This window comes from Pleurodeles waltl, chromosome 4_1 (genome assembly GCF_031143425.1).
Source record: "Pleurodeles waltl isolate 20211129_DDA chromosome 4_1, aPleWal1.hap1.20221129, whole genome shotgun sequence".
Taxonomy (NCBI): Eukaryota; Metazoa; Chordata; class Amphibia; order Caudata; family Salamandridae; genus Pleurodeles; species Pleurodeles waltl.
Genome location: NC_090442.1, coordinates 746,091,905 through 746,114,030, shown reverse-complemented (window position 1 = coordinate 746,114,030; position 22,126 = coordinate 746,091,905). Strand labels below are relative to the sequence as shown.

General features: G+C 42.3%; 1 protein-coding gene across 4 annotated transcripts in view; it reads left to right on the top strand.

Moving 5' to 3' along the window:
• IMPDH1 (inosine monophosphate dehydrogenase 1) overlaps window positions 1-22,126 on the top strand; it is a 357,871-nt gene that overhangs the window by 217,572 nt on the left and 118,173 nt on the right. For all 4 annotated transcript variants that reach the window (XM_069229367.1, XM_069229368.1, XM_069229371.1 and 1 more), the window contains exons 5-8: window positions 2,268-2,342; window positions 4,182-4,388; window positions 4,706-4,793; window positions 11,699-11,898. In XM_069229367.1, coding sequence (XP_069085468.1) covers window positions 2,268-2,342; window positions 4,182-4,388; window positions 4,706-4,793; window positions 11,699-11,898 — 570 coding nt within the window. The remainder of the gene's footprint in view (window positions 1-2,267; window positions 2,343-4,181; window positions 4,389-4,705; window positions 4,794-11,698; window positions 11,899-22,126) is intronic.

Below are 22,126 nucleotides of genomic sequence, written 5' to 3'. Positions count from 1 at the left end.
ACCTACTGTTAGAGAATTTTGTTTAATTTGGAAGGCTTCAGGGATTGAGCCTAAAATATGATATGTGCAGAACGCTTAAGAATAAATGCTATTGGCTCGTTTTAGATTGGATGCTGTCCTTTCCATTGTGACAATTTTCCTTAAAATATGTTTGTTTATGCCCGTGTGAAGAGCATTTTTCTCAGACTTTATTGCATTTTACATTCTTCTCAAAATACTATTGTGCCTATACAAGGCAATTTCTGTTACCTCCATTGTGTAACTTCAAGATAATAAAGTATAGGGCTGCTTTGCTGTTCCTTCAGCAATTAATTACAAGGTCCTGAAACCTGTTTTGCCGTTGGTTGTTTCCTGAAAAGTGCCATGACCGCGAGGAGGGCCATGTTTTAATCTGTTTATATTGTCAGTGTTAATTTTGTTATTTTTAACATCAATGTGACTTTGCAACCATCTTGTGCTATTTTTTTTTATAACTCTTTTTAAATTGTGATTATTATTGCATGTTATTAGCTGTTTTTGTATTCATTATCTCTTATGATCCTTTTTATAATGATCGAATGAAGATTTGACTGATTGACAAGGAGTGTCTGATATTATACCACTTTAGTCAGCATCAGCGTGAGAACCTGGACCATTTGACCTATGAACCATCAAACCTTTCTAAAGGAAATTTGGTAGTAATTCAGTGCTTAAGAAAATACTCCTGTAGTTAAAGTATAAAAGTCACTGTGCATAATTCTATTAATAGATTATAGAGAGAGGTTTTGATTCTTATACATTCTCTATTGATATATTTTTCCTCTGCTTTATGTTTTTTGGCCCATTATGTGTCATGGTTTACACTACAAAGCTCACTTGGCACCAATCGCCGCATGCAGAAACACTTTAAGCTGATTATGTTCACAGCTAAACAAAATAGCTGTAAAGCATTCTGAAGGCCTTCTCCAGCAGTACATTCCATCTAGGAAACCTCCTCCAAAGTGAGGTCTGAGCAGATATTTAAGACCCTTTTTCCATTTTCATTTAAGATTATTTGCAGATGATCTGCAGCACCTTGTCTGACATTTAAGCGATGGATAAAGTTAAGGACTATGTTCGACGTAGCCTGTCTTCTGTTTGAACCAGCAAATTATTACATGTGGCTTGTCTTGCATGTTTCCTTCCGATGCAGACTAGGTCCTCCAACTTTTTGCTGTTCAGAGACTAGATGTTTTCAGTTGGACATAGCAAAATCTTTTGCGAACTGTCACATTTAGTTGCATCTATTCTCTGGCAAAAAAACAAAAAAAAACTTTTACCATTTGTTTGATAGGGTTCTTTGTATTTAAGGGAATTCCTTCGCTGCAAGAATTTGTTATTTTGATGTTTGAACTGCATGAGGCTCTTCTGATCATCATTGAGGCATTCCCATTGACATCATATGCAGATTTGCAATTTGAGCTTCTAAACACGTTTTCTAGGAACTTCTTGCACACAATGCTAACTGTAGGGCTGATGCCCCATTTGGTTTTGGCATTCTAACAAACATTTTTGTGTAGAAAATTATATTTGTGATGTAATTCTTCAGATAAATAATCTTCCCATTCTTAGTACTGAAGAGACAAGAACCCATTGTTTTAAGCACATGTCACCTGTGGAAGTCCCACCACAGCTCTCTTCACCCATATATATACACACACACACACTCCTTTTTTTAACAGTGGGGAAGAAATCTATGAAGGCGATAGGAGTTGGCTGGGTGATGTGGGTGAGGTCTGGATGTAGGGGACTCAACCTACTTGTTCTTCTTGAATTTTAGAGTTGTACGTTTTTAAAATGCACAGATATATCAATTCATTACCCCCTCGTGAGAGGATGTTAAATTTGTGTAACATAAGGGAACAAAGTACTTAGAATGCAAAGATAGTAATTTTCACTTCAAGATATTGACGGGCATACAGTTGATATACAGCTCACAAATGTTTGCTATTGTCCAATATATTTTCATTTGTAGCTCAGCTCAGTAAAGAGGAGGGAGTGCAAACCAGCAGACATGGTTATGGACTCCAAATTACCAAATGTAGAGTCAGGCCAAGATATGTCTCTGTTGTGTGAGATGTGCAAGGAGTCGAGTACTGTCTTTACATATACCCTTCAGAGTTGTTGCACAATATGCTCACCTTATACCTATTGGTAAAAGGCACACTGTTTGCCTTGTACAGTTTTTGCCTTTGAAGTTACTGGTAAAATTGAAAATTGACATACCTTACATTATTTCTGTTTTACAGCTAATGGGTGGAATTGGAATTATTCACCATAACTGTACCCCAGAGTTCCAGGCCAATGAAGTCCGCAAAGCTAAGGTGAGTTTTCTAATGTTTTTGGGTGACGTGAAGTTGAATGATAATGGTTAAATGTGCCTTGATCTAGGTGGTGTTGTAATTAACAGAAGCTAACCAATAATAATCTGATTGAAACCGTGAGTGCTGAAGTGCTAGATAATGTCTTATTTTGGGCTATACTGTGTTTTGATGAACAGTTCTCGTTTGTGCAGTAGTCTGTCTTCGTGGCTGCCGCAGTAGTAGTTAGACTTTGAAGGGCAAGCCGTGTTGGCAGGATTACCCTTCCAGCATTGTAGCGCCAGCTGATCATGAATTCGTTCTCCTGTACCCAGCCTCTCTTCTAATAACAAATACTGTAATCTAGTATGCCATTTTAACAACCAATAAGAGCTTTTATTGTTCATGTGAATTGTGTACAAAGTGTTTATTTGTTGAATTATGAATACTGTTCTCTCTTACCTCCTCATCTTCTGTCTCGATTTGGACTGCTCAGCTGTAGTCACCCCGATCTTCTGTATGACGGGCACTGGAAAGCAGCTGCCGTGGCTCTGTGAATGTTGACTGGTATAATTTTGCTACCCTCACGTCTGCCCTTTCATCTCCCACTGTCCCCTTCTGTCTCTGAAGAGCTCAGACGTAGCCTGTCAGCTAAACACAGCGCATACTATATCACCCATCAAAAAATAACTGCTGACGGTACACTGGTGCTTATGGGTCAGTGCTGGGTGTAGTTATTCTGCAAACTTAGCCATTCTTCTATTGCTGGATTTCCTGACTGCTAAAACCATGATAGGCGGCTGAATGTGTAAATGAGAGAGCTGAACTATTGGACAAACAATTTGAACCCGGAAAGACTTTCTTAAAAGTAAACCAATGAGAACCCAGAGTAGCTAAATGTGATAAAGGCCATGCCACGTGCCCTTGTTGCCATTAGTGTAACCATTAGATTGTTCCACTTTACGCATCACATGCAACATTGAGCATCTGTCTATCTACACAACTAGAAAATTTGTAAAGACCAGTACTGTTATTCAGTCTTGATTTGAAAAGAGGATGTTTTTTTTTTTTAGCAGTTACTATCCTGTCAGAGTATTCTTCAAGATATGTAGTAACGAAGAACATAATGACCCATCAGGTCATTAACTAATAAAAAAAAAAATCGTGATGGGCCGAGATGTGTTGCTAATTCTGCAGTGAGAATGAAAATGAGTGCAAGTAGTTTTCATCAGTTTAAGCAGGAGTAAACGGGATGGCGTTCAATTTGGGCTAATTTGATTTTCTGCTGGAAAATCGACATCTCGATACAGATGTAGAGATCTTCGGCGACCTAAATTCACATATGGAATAAAGTTGTTGATTTATGTTTTTTGTACGCCTCAGACTGTACAATACTTGTGTAGGTCTTCCTTCTTCGTGCTCTGCTGTAATATTCTAGCAAGAAACCTGAACTACAGATTAGGTAACTGATTCTTCAGCAGCAGATCCACAACTGTTGCTCAAGAATTTATGAAAGTTTTATAATGAAGAATACTGGCATGGGTCGCTGGTGGGGGCGCAATACTTGTCAATGTTGGTTAAATGATTTTTTTTTTTTCAACATCACTTGATGATTCTGTTTGACTGCATGCTAACAGTAGTCTAGGACACATTGATGATAAACTGGTAACAATAAAAAGTCAAAAAATTGGACCTTGAGAATAATCCGCTGCTTCACAATGGCTGATAAAAGCTCCTCTTTCTGAAACGGCTTTGTTTGCTATGGTGACATAATCTATATGGTAAAGGACATTAATGCACTTATTCTGACCATTTGGTGCTGCATTTATCCAACCTTCCTCACTCTGTTTTCTGATCATGCAGAAATTCGAGCAGGGATTCATCACAGACCCAGTAGTGATGAGCCCTATGCACACAGTGGGAGATGTCTTTGAAGCAAAAATCCGCCACGGATTTTCAGGTATCCCAATCACAGAAACTGGAAAGATGGGAAGCAAACTTGTGGGAATCGTGACTTCGAGAGACATTGACTTCTTAACTGAAAAGGACTACACAACGTACCTGAGTGAGGTAGACTACAAATTCACATTTGCTGTAAACCTGTAAACAAAACATGCTGAAACATGTTGATACATCTTCTGTTTTTTAATTTGGGCTTTAGCTGTTGACTGAAAACGCGTCTTTTACAATAGGTGCATTAGCATGATTAAGTAGATTACATAAATATGAATCCATTTCCAGCATACTTTTAACTTCTGGCATAAAGATCCCATGTAGTGGCCATTCCTTGTTGTGCATATGTCTTGTGAGTGCTACACAGACATTTTGAAATTAACAGCCTTCAAGTTGACATGATCTGTGCATGTTCTCCCTCTTACCCTATTCAGGTGATGACAAAACGAGATGACTTGGTTGTTGCACTTGCTGGCATCACATTGAATGAAGCAAACGAAATCCTGCAACGCAGCAAGAAAGGTACACTTGGAGTTTAACAACAGTACATCACAGGAAATCTAAAAGTGATGCTCTCTTGGGTGATATTCACCCTCTTTTCCTCTCACCTCAGAATTTGCATGAACAGTGCATTGAATCCACATAAGCTTTTCATTGTTAATGCAGTTCTATATTTTAGTTTCCATTGATAAGATACTTTTTTAGTACTTGTGACTGCTGCTACGTACACCTTTTGCATAGTTGAATGGTCAGCCAATCTTTGTCTTGTGTGTGCTTTTTTTTTTTTGTTAAGGCTTTGATGTGGATTCCCTCTGCATGTTGTAGGTACACAGTCTACTGGAAAACGATGCAGGTGCTTTTTCACCTGTTTAGTTACCAATCTGGGCTGGAAAGCGTGTTTACATTTAAAAAAAAAAAAAGTGGGTGGAGAAAGCAACAGTTGTTAAGGGGGAGAAGAACACAAGGTACTTGTGGAAAGCGAAAGCAACGCAGTTGGAACTGGCGGGGTAGGAGAACCAATGGGCAAGAAAACAAGGTGGAGTGGGTGGTGAAGGACATGGTCAGGCAAGTAGCAGAGGGAGGACATGAGGCAGGAACAGGTGCTGAAAGGTACAACAGCACCTACAGATTAGTTTAGGATGTCGGCCCATTTCTTGGGAAATCTGCAATATTAAATGTCTATGCAGGAAGTATAAGAGCAAAATCATTGTATCCACTCAAGTGATAATTTAATCAGTAAACCAAAATTGAGTGACCATTGTACTGACCTTTTGATTGTTCATTCACAGATAAATCCAAATGTTAAAGTGAAGTTATGACTAGCATTGAGTTTCACATCTCGGAGTACGTTTAAAAAAACCTGAGAACTTCACCTATAAACCACATTTAAAGTGCAGTTATGGTTACAAATTAAAAGGTTGTTATTATGGAGCATATCTAACTTGCACAGCAGCCCTGTAAACCATAGCTCACACATCAAAGGCAAATGTCATGACCTCGTCCTTAATGAAACAGATGCAATTACAAACGTTGTAAATCATCTTGCAGATGAGATGTTCGAAATAAATATTACAGCCATTGCTAATCATAACCTAATTTTAACCTTTGTATTTTTTTAGTGATTTTTTTAAAAAAAAAATTTTAAATTTTTATTATATCCAACATCTAAGAGATTCCTGCACCCATCCTTCCGTGAGTGGTCAACACTCACAGCATGAATTTTAACAGCAAGAATTGGCCAAAGGGCCGAACGGTAGGCCAAAGGATGTGCAAAGTGCAGATGCCCACAGGGCCTGTCCTCCATGCTTGGCACTCCCCCCTGCCCCCCCCCCCCCGTCCCTCCCGCCGTTCAGGGGGCCCAGCCACTACTGTGCACAGCCTTTAGCTGTGCGTAGAGGGGTTTTGCTGCAGATGGCCAGCTCCTGCTGCACACATCCTTCATCTGTCGGCAGCAGTGTTGACTATAGGGCCTTGGTCCAGCCAGCCCCTGCTCCCAGCTCTCTACAGCCAGCCTTTGGCTTTGCACAGCAGGGACTAGGCCTAGGGCCTGCACACCACCCTCTGCAGGTGGGCAACCCCCACAACGTGCACAGCCTTTGGCCTCCTCTCACCACTGGGGTCAGCGTGCCCACTGCTACCTTTTTCTTTCTTGTATTTCCCAAAACGGTGTTCAGTGTGCTATGTTGGGTAATGGTAGTCTTAATAGAAATGTTTCTGTGATGACAAGCCAAATAGAATGTGGCAGATGCGCAAAGCTGAATACGCAATGCAAAAGGGAAGAAAAGTCCTTGCTCCCTAATTGGTTAAGAGGATGATCCTATTAAAGAAATAAGAGAACAAATACTTGCTTGCAGGGTTTCAAGTTGTGAAAAGTGGCACACACCATTGAAATGTATCCAGACAATGTATTTGTGAAGCAGATGAATATAAGTAAAAGGAAAGTGACACCACCTGTAAGTGGGCTGGTTTTCCGGTATGCAGTGAGTGCTGCACATTGTCTAAGGTTGTGTTTATTATTACTTCATATACTACAGAAGACCAGAGTACAGGTGTAGTTAAGTGACTAATCCTTGTTCCACAATTCATATGGCACATTGTTGCAGTTAATAAATGCCATCAGTTAAGTCGTTTGAAATGTCATGAGTGATGTAATGTTTGTTGTCCTAAACAGTGATAGCAGGGGGTGCATCTTTGTGATTAGTTTATTGGACGATAGCTGGCAAATTTCAGTGGTTTTTAGGTTTTGTAGTCTAATAGTAACTGCACTTTGAGATTTTTTCAGTAAATTTCACAAGTGTGCTTTGATATTTTCAGGAAACTTTACTTTTCCTTTACTTTCACCTTTTGTTTCTTCAGTGGATTTCTAGGGTATTTTATTATGTTAAAAAAACTCATCTTTTTTTTGTTCCTTAGTTTCCTAGCAAATCATTAGTACACACAAACTTTCACTTTGTGCAGTATAGAAGAGTTGCATGTCGACATCTTGTTAAGGACAGCGATCATGTGCTACATATAGACATTAGGGGGGTTATTACAACTTTGGAGGATGTGTTAATGCGTCCCAAAAGTGACTGTAAAGTGACGGATATACCACCAGCCGTATTACGAGTTCCATAGGATATAATGGACTCGTAATACGGCTGGTGGTATATCCGTCACTTTACCGTCACTTTTGGGACGGATTAACACCTCCTCCAAAGTTGTAATAACCCCCTAGGTTTCTAAAGTATCTGTAAGCTGATGAGAATATTGTGCAGCTCCATCAGTGCACCTCAGTACACACACTCCAAGCCCCTTAGCCGTGTCAGGGCAGAACCCCACACATGCTATCTGAGAGAGCACCTCAGTTCCTGCAGTCAGTACACACTGCTGTTCCAGTACTGGGACCTCTGGTGCAGCTCCATCAGGGCACCTCAGTTCACACACTCCAAGCCCCTCAGCCGCACCAGGGCCAGACCCCGCATATGCTGTTTGCCAGAGCACCTCAGTTCCTGCAGCCAGTACACACTGTTGTTCCAGTACTGGGACCTCGGGCACAGCACCATCAGTGCACTTGAGTTACACCCCGGCAAGGTCACTTCCTTTCCTGTACTGGGACCGCTCACATACAGTTCAGTTATAGCAGCTCATTTTTTATATTCAGTCGCACTGCCAAGCCAGTACTGTACCCAAAAGAGCAAAACATAGCTCAGCCAATGCACCTCAAGTCTAACATTCAGCACCATGTTGATGGGAACCACCACAGCTCAGCCAGAAGCCATCAGTTCTAACATTCACTGCACATTTCTTCTCCGTACTAAGGCTCACAAACATGCCCTTCAGGGTGCCTCACTTCTGTGGTTCCGAGGCAATGGCACTTCCATGCTGGGCGCCACTCGCAGCTTCACCAGGGCACCTTTTTTCCCTCTTACTCTTGCTACCTCCTCTTTCAAACTCGCAAAAACGTGGTTATTTCTTTCCTTGTTTCGTTCCTTTCTTTTTCTTCATGAGGCATTCATTCTTTCTCTAGCTGTTTTCTCTTCCCTTCATTCTTTTTTTGTCTTTTTTATCTGCTCTTTCCTTTGTTTTGGTATGCGTCCTTTAGATCTTTCTTCCTTACTTTTTTCTGGTGTTTTTCCTATCCTTAACTGTCAATTCAGGTTTTACTATAAATCCTTCTTTTTCTCGTCTGTATGTGGAAACCACAAGTTACTTGTCGGGACCGAAGTGTCAAAATAGTTTTCCCATTCTGTGTCTGTGGGAAATGTCAGTACATACATGCCCTAGTTCTTTTGCTGCTTGTTTCTCTCCCATCTCTTTTTTTTCCCCTCTGATCATATTTCTCTTTCTTTTTACACGTCTCATTATTTTTTCCTCTATCTTTCATTCGCTGACTTCCTTCCCTTTTTTCTTTTGTCTCACACGTTTGCTCTATTGTTTCTCTTAGTTGTGTTTTCATTTTCTCATTCTTTCTTTCCCTTCTTTCATATTTTTTGCAACCTTTTCTCTTTCTTTCTTACTTTCTTTCTTCCTTCCTTTCTTTCTTCTGTCTGTTGTATTCCTTTCACTTCTCTTTTTCTGCCCTTGAATATTTTTCTCTCTCCTGAGGCTCAGTTATCAATGGATCAACAGGTACAGTGGAACCAGGGCCCACAAACCTACAGACCTCAATCCACTCTGAATACTGCTGTATTTTCCTACCAAATTTCCTGGCAACCATTTTCCTTTCATACTCCAGGGCCCATGACACAGTTACTATGCCACTTGTCCTCTCCATGTTTACTACTGACTCCCTCTTTCCTCTCACCCTAAAATCAGTCCCAAATTATACTTCTGTTATGGTGTTTAAGGCATTACATTCTAAAGCCAAAAGTTTCTTTCTGATAAAGGTTTATATGATAATTGTATATGTTTTAAGATAGAGGAAGAAGGTAAATTCAAGTGCTTAAGTTGTACGCAGAGCCACTGGAAGTATATGGCAGGAAAAGATGAAATTATGAGGCACGGCTGACCAATTTATGTGGCAAGAAAAGTCCAGTTATGAATTTATAATGCCAATAGATCTAACTCAAAAAAATGCGGGACCTGTTGTATTGCAAATGCTAGTTTGGTTTCACTTTGATCTCCCTGTAGTTCTCAATGTATTTCCCTGGCATTTCCTATGTGTTCCCTCTTTGTCTTCCTGTTTTATGCACTTGGTGCTAGCCACTGCTCAGCCTTTGGCTCCCAGCGCCTGCATTGCTTTTCCCCTTCTGGCGCCTAGTTCATTCTGAGTTTTTCAATTTCTGAATTAGAAAGCTGTCATGTTTTGAGAGTTAGAGGTTTAAATACACTTGTGTATCATCTGCTTCAGTTGTAAGTAGATCGGTGCCTATGTCTGCTTTGGATGCTCTCAAGTTGCCTGCACCTTGGTTCAGGTTTTGCCCTTCAAGATCATTATGGCATGTCCTCGTGTTACCTTTTGTCATAAATACTTTATCATTTTGGACTTTTAGTTTTTGTTTTATTATATATACATAATTAAGCATAGTCATGGGCCAGGTGACACCTCACATAAACCATATTTTTGTGCCTTCGCACAAGTCTCCTCTTGCACGTACTAACATGTGCACCCATTGGTGCCCTATTTGAATAGTTCTAATTTTGCAAGTTAAAATGTAAAGAAATTAAAACCTTTTTTGTGTATTTGATACTAAAATGGTTTCAATATTTGTCTGGAACGCTCATATTCAGAGTGTCAAAGACAACATAACTATATGGTTATCATCAGTAGTGTATTAGAAATGTTATAAAGGCACAATCATTGTCCTCCTCTGTGACTGCTACCTACTTGTTTGGGGTATACATATTCAAATTCATATCAAACCTAACCAGTTTGATTAGGGATTAAGCTGTCATGTCACACTGTTGCTTCCTAAAAAAAATAAAAAAAATAATAATAATTGTAAAGGGTGATGATGCCTTATTGACTCATTACAAGTTTGCCGGGGTCATAAAGACTTTTATTTTTTCAACGCTTATGTCAACAGATAAAAATAGTTTTAACTGTAACCCGCCTTCCCTGAAAGTGAAAGTGCATGGTAGCGTGTGGTTTGTAAGCTTGGGAGTATGTAGCAGGTACGACTCGGGAGAGGCATTTTCGGCTATGTCATTGATAGTCTTTGACAGTATGATGGTGTTTGAAATCAAATTTGAGACACGGCATTCATATGGTCTGTTCAGAACTGTCCCATTCCCCAAAAATATATTTAAACATCTTGTAATAACAAAGTATCCTTGCTTACTGGAATTTCTCATTTTGCTAGAATATGTAAATCAGACCACTGCCATGCAATTTGATTCCAGTGCAATTTCGAAACTGCGTGCTCAAACCCACAAGGGCAAAAATGGCTTGCACCGGTTGTTGAATGCAAAAATTATATTTTACACTAGACAGTCGGTGCAACGGTTTGTGGCTCCAGTGAATTGACATAAATTGAAAAATCTTAGTATGACTATTTCTACCAAAAGAATATGAAAGCTAGTAAATGTTTGCAAACTTTTATCAAGCTCTTTCCTCTTGATGTCCACACTGCCTTCTGTTCTTCGTTGACTCTCTTCACAATTTGTAGGGCTTTGGTGCAGTAGTATATGTGACCCTAGCGACTGCTCTTGCCATGGTACTAAGGAGAAAATTCCATGGATGAAAGGTATACCTGGATTGATGAAGGTACCCTTTTTGCGTGTGGCAAGACGCTGGATCTCTGGCTTCAGAAACTGTTCTCAAGCGCAATGCTTTGGTTTCATTCTTACTCTTTCTGCTAACAGCACAGTCTACTAACCGCTTCCTTTTTCAGAGGGTCTAAGGGGAAATATTGTGGATGTTGAAAGCAGCCTCCCAGCTTCACCTCCATGTAGTCACTGTTACCAGCAAGTAATTGGTGTCACATTTTTTTCTGATAGTGGTAGACTTATGTGTTACCCAGTGACCTACTTCTTTTTTTACTATCCACCACTTGAGTCTTTTGTTACACTTGGCACAGTCCACAGACTGTAGCAGCATGATGGAACTAGGTGTGCTTCTTAACATTGCATTCAGAATCTGCTAGAAAACCACATTATCCCTAAGATGTGGCCTCATTCTAGAGAGTTGAAATCTGATTTAAAACCTGTTTATGCTTATCAATACAGGGGCAAGTATTGTGATTACATAATTTAAGGAAATTGGGCTCATTAGCACCATGGTGTGTAACGGCCCCTACTGAATAGCTACCCTACACTCAATAGTCTGTTTTCTGAAGGTGATTGCATTGAGTGCCTGACCTGCATCGATATCTCATTGTTTCCCTGCAGACTTTTTACGAAATGTACTGTTTTGGAAGAGTGACCTTAACGAGCTCCGCTGCTAATCCCCGGTGGGATGGGCACCTCCTCCGTGATGAGTTTTCCTCTTGCCTCGTCTCTTACAGGAAAGCTTCCCATCGTGAATGACAGTGACGAGCTGATTGCAATCATCGCCCGGACAGACCTGAAAAAGAACCGCGACTTCCCACTTGCCTCAAAGGACTCCCGAAAGCAGCTGCTGTGTGGAGCAGCCATTGGGACCCGCGAGGATGACAAGTATCGCCTTGACCTGCTAGTGCAGGCTGGAGTAGATGTAGTGGTTCTGGTGAGTTGTTCATTTCTTCCCTTGTTTTCACTTAACATAGTCTCTCACTTCACTCTGTCTGTGATGTAAAAAGCTAGGAAATGTGCAGTCTTAAAGCTTGATGAGTTTGATAGGGCAAAGTAAGAGTCATTCACCTCAAGTCGCATGCTAAGATTGCTTTTGACATTTTTACATCTGGTAGCAGTTCGGTAATCTCCCAAGTTAAAAAAAAATTGCCTTTGTTGGTAGCCTCTTCAGAGATTCATAAACCTCATAGTGATCTGTGGTTTCTTACATACTAGTTTGTGTGGAAGCTCAAACACACCTATTCAAACGGTTACACACATTTAAAAACTCACTCTATTTTGTCTTTTTTTTTCTGTCCTTCCTGTTTTGTCTTGTAAATATGCATGTTAAATCAGCACATTTATGATGGACTACATTGAGTTGGTAGACAGTGTCCGTATTATTGTGATCGCTTGTTTCTGGCTGTTTCCCACTCTCAACCTGTAGGCATTGCTGTTGTCTTGTGGTAGGACCACAAAATGCTTCAAGAGCGCTATTTAAAAGAAAAAAGAAAAAAAAAATGTAGCCTGCAGGTATTACATAAGCTTTAGAACGTTGTAAAACTCGCAACTCCATCCCTGCACAAATGGACTCCCTCACCTGTTTCCTACTGCCCCCACCCATCGATTTGGTGTTAAAGTTTTTCTTTCACGCTTAAAAAAAATTCTTCTCCTGCCATTTTACTTTCTTATAGGCCCCTTTGGGGTCTGTAGGAAGCTGGCTCTTCATATAGGGGACCAAAACGAGGTACACTGTGTAAAGAGACAGGCAATCCCCCTTTGGTTTACAGATGCACAAATGATGACATTAAATGCTCTCTTTTGTGGTAGTGTGGGCGAGTAGTTTAGGCTTATCAAAGGGTAGTGCTAGCATTTGTTGTACTCACAGAGGCAATAAATGAGTCACACTTAAGAATAAATCTGAGACCAATTCAGATAAATAACTCATTTTATATAAATTTTGATACCAAGAACTTCATTGTCCAGTAAGTACTTTTTTAAATATCAATTTTTACTGGTATGTAAAATGTTCACTTAAATGTGTCTTCACACAGCAATGCTTTCCTGTGGGGGGGAAATGCCACGTGTTGCATACAGTTATTTACGGTCGGTACGTATGGTTGTAGGGGGCCAAGTATCACCAGCAGTTTTTTGTTACCTGCCCTGGGGCAGTGTGGGTGCTGAGCTGCTGGTTGGTTTGGTAGCTTTATGTGCTACGGTGGTGGAAAGAAGTGGGGGCACCTGTAAACTGGCTTCAGAGTAGAATCACAAGGTTCCTGGGAGCAACAAAGCACAGTTGATTCTCGGGTACCTGGGATGGGACGCTCGGGTGCAGAGTAGATAGGTCGGCTGGGCTGGGTGCATCAAAGGCCCATGTGGTTGTCAGTCTCAACGGTTAAGGGGGCAAAAGCAGGACATCTGGACCGCTCTGAAAGTGGGTCTCGCTGGTGCTGACATACCTTGACAGCTGCTTGGTCTGGGTGCAGTGGGAGTCTGGATTGGACTTGCATGAGCTTGGTTTGGTGCAAGGGGTCGGGTACCCCAGGTATTGCTGCTCTGTGGCTCCGGTTTGTCCTGCCGTTTCACACTTGGTGGATCAACAGGTCTGATCTTCTGAGGCACAGGTGCCTCTTTCCAGGAGGCTGCGTTGTCTGTCTGGCTGGTGAGCTGCAATATGATGAGCCGGACTTTGTTGCTTCGGTGCCTGCGGACTGCAGGGGAGTAGCTCTTCTACTCCAAGGGAGATTGTTGGCAATTTGCGAACGGCTGGCAGTCTACCGGGATTCTTGGCAGATGCTCAGCTGCAGAACGAGTCACTTTGTTACGATTGTCAAAACTGGTGCTGGCAGGGTGGGTGCTAAAAGTCCACAGCAAGTGTTCTGTTCTCGCTTTCTTGTGGCTCTTCTTTGTCCTTTCCTTCTAGTTCTGTCAAATTTGAGTTCCTGGCATCGTGTGCCACCTAAATACTCCAGTTAGGGGCATTAAGGGAAGTTACAGGTGGAAGCCAATGGGCTGCTTACTTTTAGGGTGACTACACCTTCATATATTTCCACCTCCTGTGGGAAGTGGGCATAAACCTGACCTAATGAGCTTAATTCCCCCAAAAACCAAGATAGTAGAATGCTAAGTTTCTTGTTCACATCAGGTAGCCCACCATAGAGGTGGAAGTAGCCTGATGGGTACAGCCCTCCTAACTAGCTAATTTTCCCACCTGTCCTGTTGCCAAATGGGCCTGGGGCAGGCGGGTGGCATCTCCACTGACTGGGGAAGCCAGGGTCAAATAACAAAGGCGACAGAGGCCTTTGAAGACTTCTGTCCCGATTTGCTGATAACTAGCCATCCTGCTTGAAGGAGGTGGTAACACCTCTTCCAAGAGCAGGCTTTGTTTCTGACCATATAGCTCTCGCCTCCAGGGATTCAGAAACTCATCTGTGATGGCAGACTTACCAAGACCAGCCAGTACACTAGTAGTTGGTTGGTGTTCAAGGGGCACCCCTAAGGTGCCCTGTGGGTGCATGTATTAATAATGTAATCAGTGTGGGCTTTATTAATATGAGATGTTGGATACCAAACATCTTGGGTTTCAGTAAAGCCACCATGTCGCTGGGATACTCTTAATTTCCAGTGTCTTGCACATGTACTTAAAATGGATTTCCTGTTCAGTTGTAATATTTAAGAATCGACTTAGACATCACAGGGGCATATCTGCTCATGCAGATCTTTCCACGCATATAGTGTAGTGCACCCTGCCTTAGGGCTGTTGTAGGGGTGACTTACCTATACTGCATGCAGTTTCTGTAGGCATGGCACCCAGGAGGTGTGCCATGTTGCGTTTTCACTTTTCTCTTTTCTCTTCACCATGTCATGCAGCCTGCAATGGCAGTTTGCATGAGTGTACCGAGGTGTCCCTTAGGGTGGCACGATACAGTCTGCAGCCTGTAGGGACACCACCTTAGAACTTGATGCCCTAGGTATCAGGGGGTACCATTTACTTTGGACTTGTAGGGATGCTAAAGGTATGGTTCCCCGGAACTGTTGCACAGTTTTAGGGAAAGACATCTATCACTGGGGACCAGTTTTGCAGGAACCCAGTGCCCTTCAGTCAAAACTGCATCAAATACCAGGTATAAGATGGGGGTGACCATGTCAAAAAGGGGCACTTTTGTTCAGCGTCTGATTTTTCTTTTTTTTTCTTTTTTTTAAAAATCTATAAAAACTAGTAAATTTTTGCTAACATTTACCAAGCCTTTTCCTCTTAAAGTCCATACTACCTTCTCTTCTTCATTGACTGTATTCACAATTTGTAGGTGTTGGGTGCAGTAGTAAATGAGACTACTCTGGCCGTGGGAGTTAGGAGAAAATCCCAGTGATGAAAGGTATACCTGAATTGATTTTGTCTTTCTTCTGTCCCTCCTGTTGTTTCTGGTAAATAAGTATGGTCAAACTAGCATATTTATGATAATCCTCATTGTGTTGGTTATAAAATTCCATTCCTTTGCGTATGCACTCCCTCACCAGTCCTCCGGCCCCCCCAATTGATGTGGTACTGTTTCTCTCACACCTAATGAATTCCTCTCCATCCATGCCACTTCCTAATGGGGGACTTTTGGGGTCTGATTTTTTTTTTATTTAAAAAAAATGTTTTAACCTATATTTTTTCTCCATTTCCTTCCTTGGATTGGTAGCTAGTACTGCAGCGCTCAAGCAGCCAAAGCTTTTTTAGCAGCTGACTGGCAGAACCTTTGTCTTGTCTGTGGTGCTGTTGAAAAGGGCAGGATTAAGCTGTTGTGACAGGATGGCTCGGAAGTTGACCCAGGCCTTTTCTAAAGACTGGACTTTCATTTCCTGGCACCAGTGCCCCTGACATAACTGGTACTGTTGACTCCAGTCAGAAGGCTGAGGTTGCTACAGTAGCCCAAGACGATCTGCACTTAACCGGTAGTTGTCGTTCTGCCGCGGCCAAAGGCAATAGAAATGTCACTGGAGAGAAAGGACATCAATGCTTTGGTGAGTGTCTCCCGTCTCCCCAAGGTCCCCCGCCCTTAGAAACCAAGCATCTCAAGAACACTCCGCATTTGGATGAAGCTTTTCTCAGAGCCTGAACTCTCAATTCTTCAGACACTAGTAACCAAGCCAGAGAAGACTGTCCAGTGTCTTTGGACCTGTTGTGACCAGGAAACCCAAGAACTCCCCAACTCTGTTAGGGTGGTGAAGGTGGCTTCCCTAAAGTTTTAAACTAAGTTCTCCCACAAGATCAAGGAAACAGTGTATCTAGATGAAGTGGAAGAATATTGAATAGTCAGATGGCCTGTCCCTGCAATAGGCCAGTCATTCCCATCATCATTTCCAACTACAGTCACAATCTTTTGCATAAGTTTAACCAATATGCCCCTTGCTCCCAAATTAGACACAGGAAGTGTGTCCGGTCATACTCTGAGGTCAAGCGAGTTGCAAAGCCAAAACTGCTTATCTCCAGGAACGTTGCTGACATGGCCTCCGGGGCTGTGAACACTCGCTTGGCTGTGTGGAAGTCACAATGTCTCTAGACCTCAGATCTGGAGCCCGAAGCCTAGGATATAGTTGTAAATCTCCTTTGTTTGATGGGAAGAACCTATTTGATCCCATCATTGATGAGGTACTTAAATAGTACAAATATTCTCAATAATGAACAAATATTCTTTCAAAACTGACGGTCTATGCTGTCCAGACCTGCTCTGCCTAGCTGTCATCCTAAGAACTTTTGCATGAGGTAGAGAGGCATTTCCTCAAGTCAATTGAATGAGTAATACCATAGATTGGGAGCTGGGATAATACCACCAGTGCTTCTTTGTAAGCAGAAAGAGAGGAGGGCTCCGCCCCCATCTCAAATTTTTACAGGCATTTTTCCAGATTCTGCCAGTGGATCATTAGCCAGTTTCAGCAATACCTTGCTCTGTCATGCTATGAAATTAGGAAGGCAGAGGATGACTCCCCTCATGCTCCTTTGTCCAGGTGTCATTATTGCAGGAGTTTGGAGGCCCTTTTGCTTCTTACTCTGATGCTGTCCAGGGCCTCAAACTGTTTCCCCACAATGAGGACGATGATAAGAAGGTGGCCAATATATTCACCTCCACTCCCCCACTCTCCTCCTCTCCCCTCCCTCTACCAGTTATAATGAAGCTGGCATGTATTTCGGCCTTCAAAACCTTTGAGTGGCTTGGACACTTCACTTGAGATTGCATTGAATTTGCCCACGGGACTCCTTTCAGAGGAAAGTGCCACCTTTGTGCTGATGCCATGGAGGGACACAGAGGTGTTGAACTTGAAATTTCCCACAGTGGAGGCTAGATCAAACTGAGATTGGAAGCTGAAGGCCACGGCCTCTGAACCATTTAGCCAGGCTCTGACTAAGTCCCTCTTGGCTGCATGGTCCAGGCCTTGTTCAGCTAAAGTTGTGAGCTGTCCTTTTGTTTTTTGCCACAGGCTGGCTCCAAGGACCCCATCCTTTGTAAAGCATCATCTGCTTCCTTACAGCCTTGTTATGCAGGCATAAAGTACAGTGAATCTCAATGCCTTCATACTGCTCAAATTGATACAAGAGTTTTTTTTGTCCGCTGGTCCTTGAATACCATGTGCCTCTTGTGCTACTACACACATGCTCTCTGGTATATAGTGTTATTTAGAAAAATGAGGCAAACCCAGTAACCCTAGGACTCGGGTGTATGAATATAACAAGAAATGTTGAGGCCTCAAGGGGGAAGTATAACCTTTTACCCTCCACGGTAAGAATTATTTCTTTTATCAACAAAGTTGATCTAAAACATGTGCCTTATATTTAGATGATGTTTCACACAAAACAATTATTAGTCAGTCTATTCAGGTGCTCCTATAGTGACGACGCAGTGAACGTGAATAATGTGACAAATTTTTGCCAAGTGCTATATACAATATATACAAACAATGTGGTTAAAAATGAAGGCGATCTTCAAAACGGACCCCTTCAATCCAGGTGTCCAGAAGCCACCTATTACATCATACATTAACCCACTGTAAGATTTGTCGACGTTTTGACCCCACAAACAGAACCAATCGTAAAGGGGTCATCATCAGGACAGAAATTATATTTTCAGGAAGCACCCTAAAAACACAAGATGTTTCAACTTTAATATAACTTTTTTCATTGCGTGCTACTTGCCGTGAGAATGTAGCCTCGAATTCAAAGGCGTGTCCACTTGTATTGCGAAAAATCAATATCCAATTCACCCGGATGCTGATGTTCCTCATCACATCCCAAATCAATTATCTTTCTTTTACAGTGTAAATCATGCAAAACATTTCATCCTTTTCATCCTCAGGGACGGACGCCAACTCGTATCTTGTGCTGCTACACACATGCTCTCTGGTATATAGTGAGTAAGATCTTGCGTACTCGCCTGACGGTTTCAGAAACTTCTTTGCTCCAGATTGTACAGGACGTGGCTTTATACATCCTGAAAGCAGCCTGGATACTATACTACAGATTGTCTTTTCTGGCTGATGGGCACCAGTGTCCTTATTTACCGCCTTGCTTGATATCTGCATTTCGGGAACTGTGCAAGCTTTCCTTGTTCAGGTTTCACATGTATCTTGATGAAGCCACTGTCTTAGGTGAGAAAGCAGCTTCAGCACAAGAGTTTAGGAAGTGTAGAAACTTGTTCTTTGGACCTTCTTTCTCAAACTTGCCAATTTCACGAGCCATACCTGAGGTTCTAAGGTTATTTACAGGGCTTAGTCTGTTGTCAGAGGCAGCCCTCACAACCTGTCCAGCAACTGGTCCAACCCTTTGTGGCACCAGATGCATCAGCCCTCTTCTTCCTTCTCACCCTCTGGCTCCGCCATCAACAATCGATAGGGTTACGCTGTATGCCTCAGAACCTGGGCCAATTAAAGTGCAAACAAAAGTTTGGTTATTTTGGATTATATTGTTTGAGTCAAAGGTAATATAACAATCCTGTACAACACAAAACTTTCAAACACACAAGTCTCAAGAATGTTTAGAAGAAAAGAGTATATGTTATTTTTACAACATTGCTTCATTCACAGTTTACCATACTGCAAGGTTCTCCTTGCGTAGTGAAAAAACAAGACAAAATACTTGTGAGGTCTGTGAAAGCAGGTGTACAAAGAAAGACTTCACACTTCATTAATATCAATTGGTCTGTTCCTGGCTACATAATCTCAATATATATTTCGTTTGACTTCTTCCTCACATAAGTAATGCAAGCTATTTCTCATGTTTTGTTTACATTTTGACCCATTAAAGTTATGTGCAGTATTACGTCATCTTGTTTTGCCTTCTTCAGGGCAGCTTGAAAGAAGACGCCCTCAGTGTTTGTGAGTTACTCTCGAGATTGGCCCTTGTGTTGGCTGCACTTCTACAGAGGTCCCCATCACGTGCCTGTGCCTTGCCTTAGTTCTCAGGGATGCGTCTCTTTGATAACCATTTTTTCTTTAGCAATCGCATCCTGTGCAGACTGCCTTGACTCTTCAGTCACGTCTCTGCTAATTGTGTCTACAATTACTCAACTTATGATTCTTCCTTAAATGACATCCTGCGCGTACAGCCCACGATCTATTACATGTGTGTCCTGGTGCCTTCTGTCACATGAGGCAATGTTGTAAAAACCATATATACTCTTTTTACAGGAACATTACTTGAAACCTCTGTATATTTGAAAGTGTTATGCTGTGGAGGATTGTTATGCAACCTCTAACAAAGTCTAAAAACTGTTAAAATAATCCGACAGAACCAAACATTTGTTTTCACAGCTCTGCCACGAAGCCACATTAGTTCCCCTTCCAGCGATCACCTTGGACCGGTATGTGCAGAATTAATTACGGCCTACCCGGCTATAGTGCGATTACTTTAGATTAGTGGGTTCTTCAAGTTGTTCCGCTCGATTAGCTCCTCCCTTTTTGTACACAAATCTCTCCACTTTGCTGTTACTCTTATTTTTGGCCAGACTTCCACAGGCATGGCAGGATTTTCTCCAGTGAAGTTCAAATGCTGCTTTCCATTTGCTGGATAGAGGTGGTGCCTGCACCACACACTATCTTACCCATGATAATTCCTGGTTCCCAAGAAGGAAGTGGGGAAGGGAGTTGAGGCCCTTTTATAGTGCCCACATATTTGAACACCTTCCTCAAGAAAGACAAGTTCAAAATGCTGATGCTGCCCCAGGTCCTGTTAGCCTTGGTTTCGAAGATGTCCTTGGACTTGCAAGATGTGCACTTTTGTGTGCTGGTTCTGCAGTTTCACAATGGCTACCTTTAGTTTGTGATAGGGTCGGAGCATTCTTGTGTGCCTGATACGAGCTGGTCTCGGCCACGGTTGCCTTGGGCAAGGGTCGCTTCCTATGGGGGCACATTACTGTTTGCCGTTTCTGCCCCCCTTGGGGGCAGATCCGCCTATTTTTGTAAGGCCCATCTGCCCCCAGGGTAGGGGTGGGGGCAGAAAGCCCACAAGAGTCCAGGGAAGATTTTTTTTTTTTTTCTCCAAAGAAAGAGGGTGGGGGTATGGCCATATCCCCACCCCAGGTAAATAGGGACAAAGGTGTTCTGCCCACTGGTGGGCAGATGGGGCAATTACCCCTGATCCACTGCCAGGGAATTAATAAAAAATAGTGGGGTGCTGGCTACCAACCAGTATGGGCCTGGTTATGCCCCCACTGCAACCGAAGGGGGTAGCAGTCTTTCAGCTATGCCCCAGCACAATAAAACATCTTATCCCATGGAAAGCAAGAGGACATTTGATGGTTTTGGTTTTACATTTTGGCCATGGCAGCTTATCTGACTTTCAAAATCTTCCCACTTGGAATAGTGAAGGCTGCACTTTTTGGACTTTAGGATGCTGCCATGTAGAAAAATCTACGAGACCTAGACACATCTGAAAACTAAATATCTGGGTGAGTCAAGGGTGTTCTTCACATGCACCCGCACCATTTTCTTGCCCACAATGCCCTGCAAACCTCCAGCTTTGCTGTAACTCATACATCTTTCCCAAATTTTTGTGATGGAACCATCCAGAATCTGCAGGAATCCACAAAATTCCTACCACCCGGCATTGTCTCATCTATACTCCCAGAAATTCTGCCCCAGCCTAAAAACGTTTTTTTTCAAACTTCCCTTTTGGACCCGCTTTGGTTCCCCCTCATTTTCGACATGTTTTTGGTTCTTCCCTGTCACAGGCACTTGGCCCACCTACACAAGTGAGGTATCATCTTTACCGGGAGACTGAGGGGAATGTTGGATGGTAGCAAATTTGTGCTGGTGCGGTGATCCTACACGTGTGAAAAATGTGTTTTGTTTTTTTTAAAGCTAAATCTGAGGTCTGCTGAGGATTCTGGCAAGAAAACACAGGGGGATCCACACAAGTCACACCTTCCTGGACTCCCTTGTGTGGCTAGTTTTCAGAAATGCTTGGGTTTGGTAGGTTTACCTATATGGCTACTGAGCCTAGGACCAAAAATGAACTTGTTATTGCCCATTGTCTTTCTCTGCATTTTTTCCTTCCAAATGTAAGACAGTGTGTAAAAAATAAGTCTATTTGAGAAATGGCCTGTAATTCACATGCTAGTGTGGGGACCCCGGAATTCAGAAATGCGCCAATAACCACTGCTTGTCAACACCATATCTTGTGCCCATTTTGGAAATACAAAGGTTTCCTTAATACCTATTTTTCACTCTTTATATTTCACCAAATTAATTGCTGCATATCCTGTATACAATGAAAACCCATTTCAAGGTGCAGCTCCTTTATTGGCCTTGGGTACCTAGAGTTCTTGATGAACCAACAAGCCCTATATATCTGCGCAACCAGAAGCCCTGTTGCCAGTATTGGAAGTATGATTCCATGCATTCTGGGGGCTCATTAGAGGACCCCCACCATTCCTCCTACCAGCCTTCTGGGGTTTTCCGGGCACTGCTGCAACCCCTCAGACAGGTTTCTGCCTTCCTGCTGCTTGATTAGCTCATGCCCAGGAAGGCATTAGAAATTATTTCCTTTGGGAGAGGGGAGTAACACCCTCTCCCTTTGGAAATAGGTGTTACATAGCTTGGGAGGGGTAGCCTCCCCAGGCCACTGATATGATTTGAAGGGCACATTTAGTGTCCTCTGTACATAAACCAGTCTACACCGGTTCAGGGAGCCCCAGTACCTGCTCTGG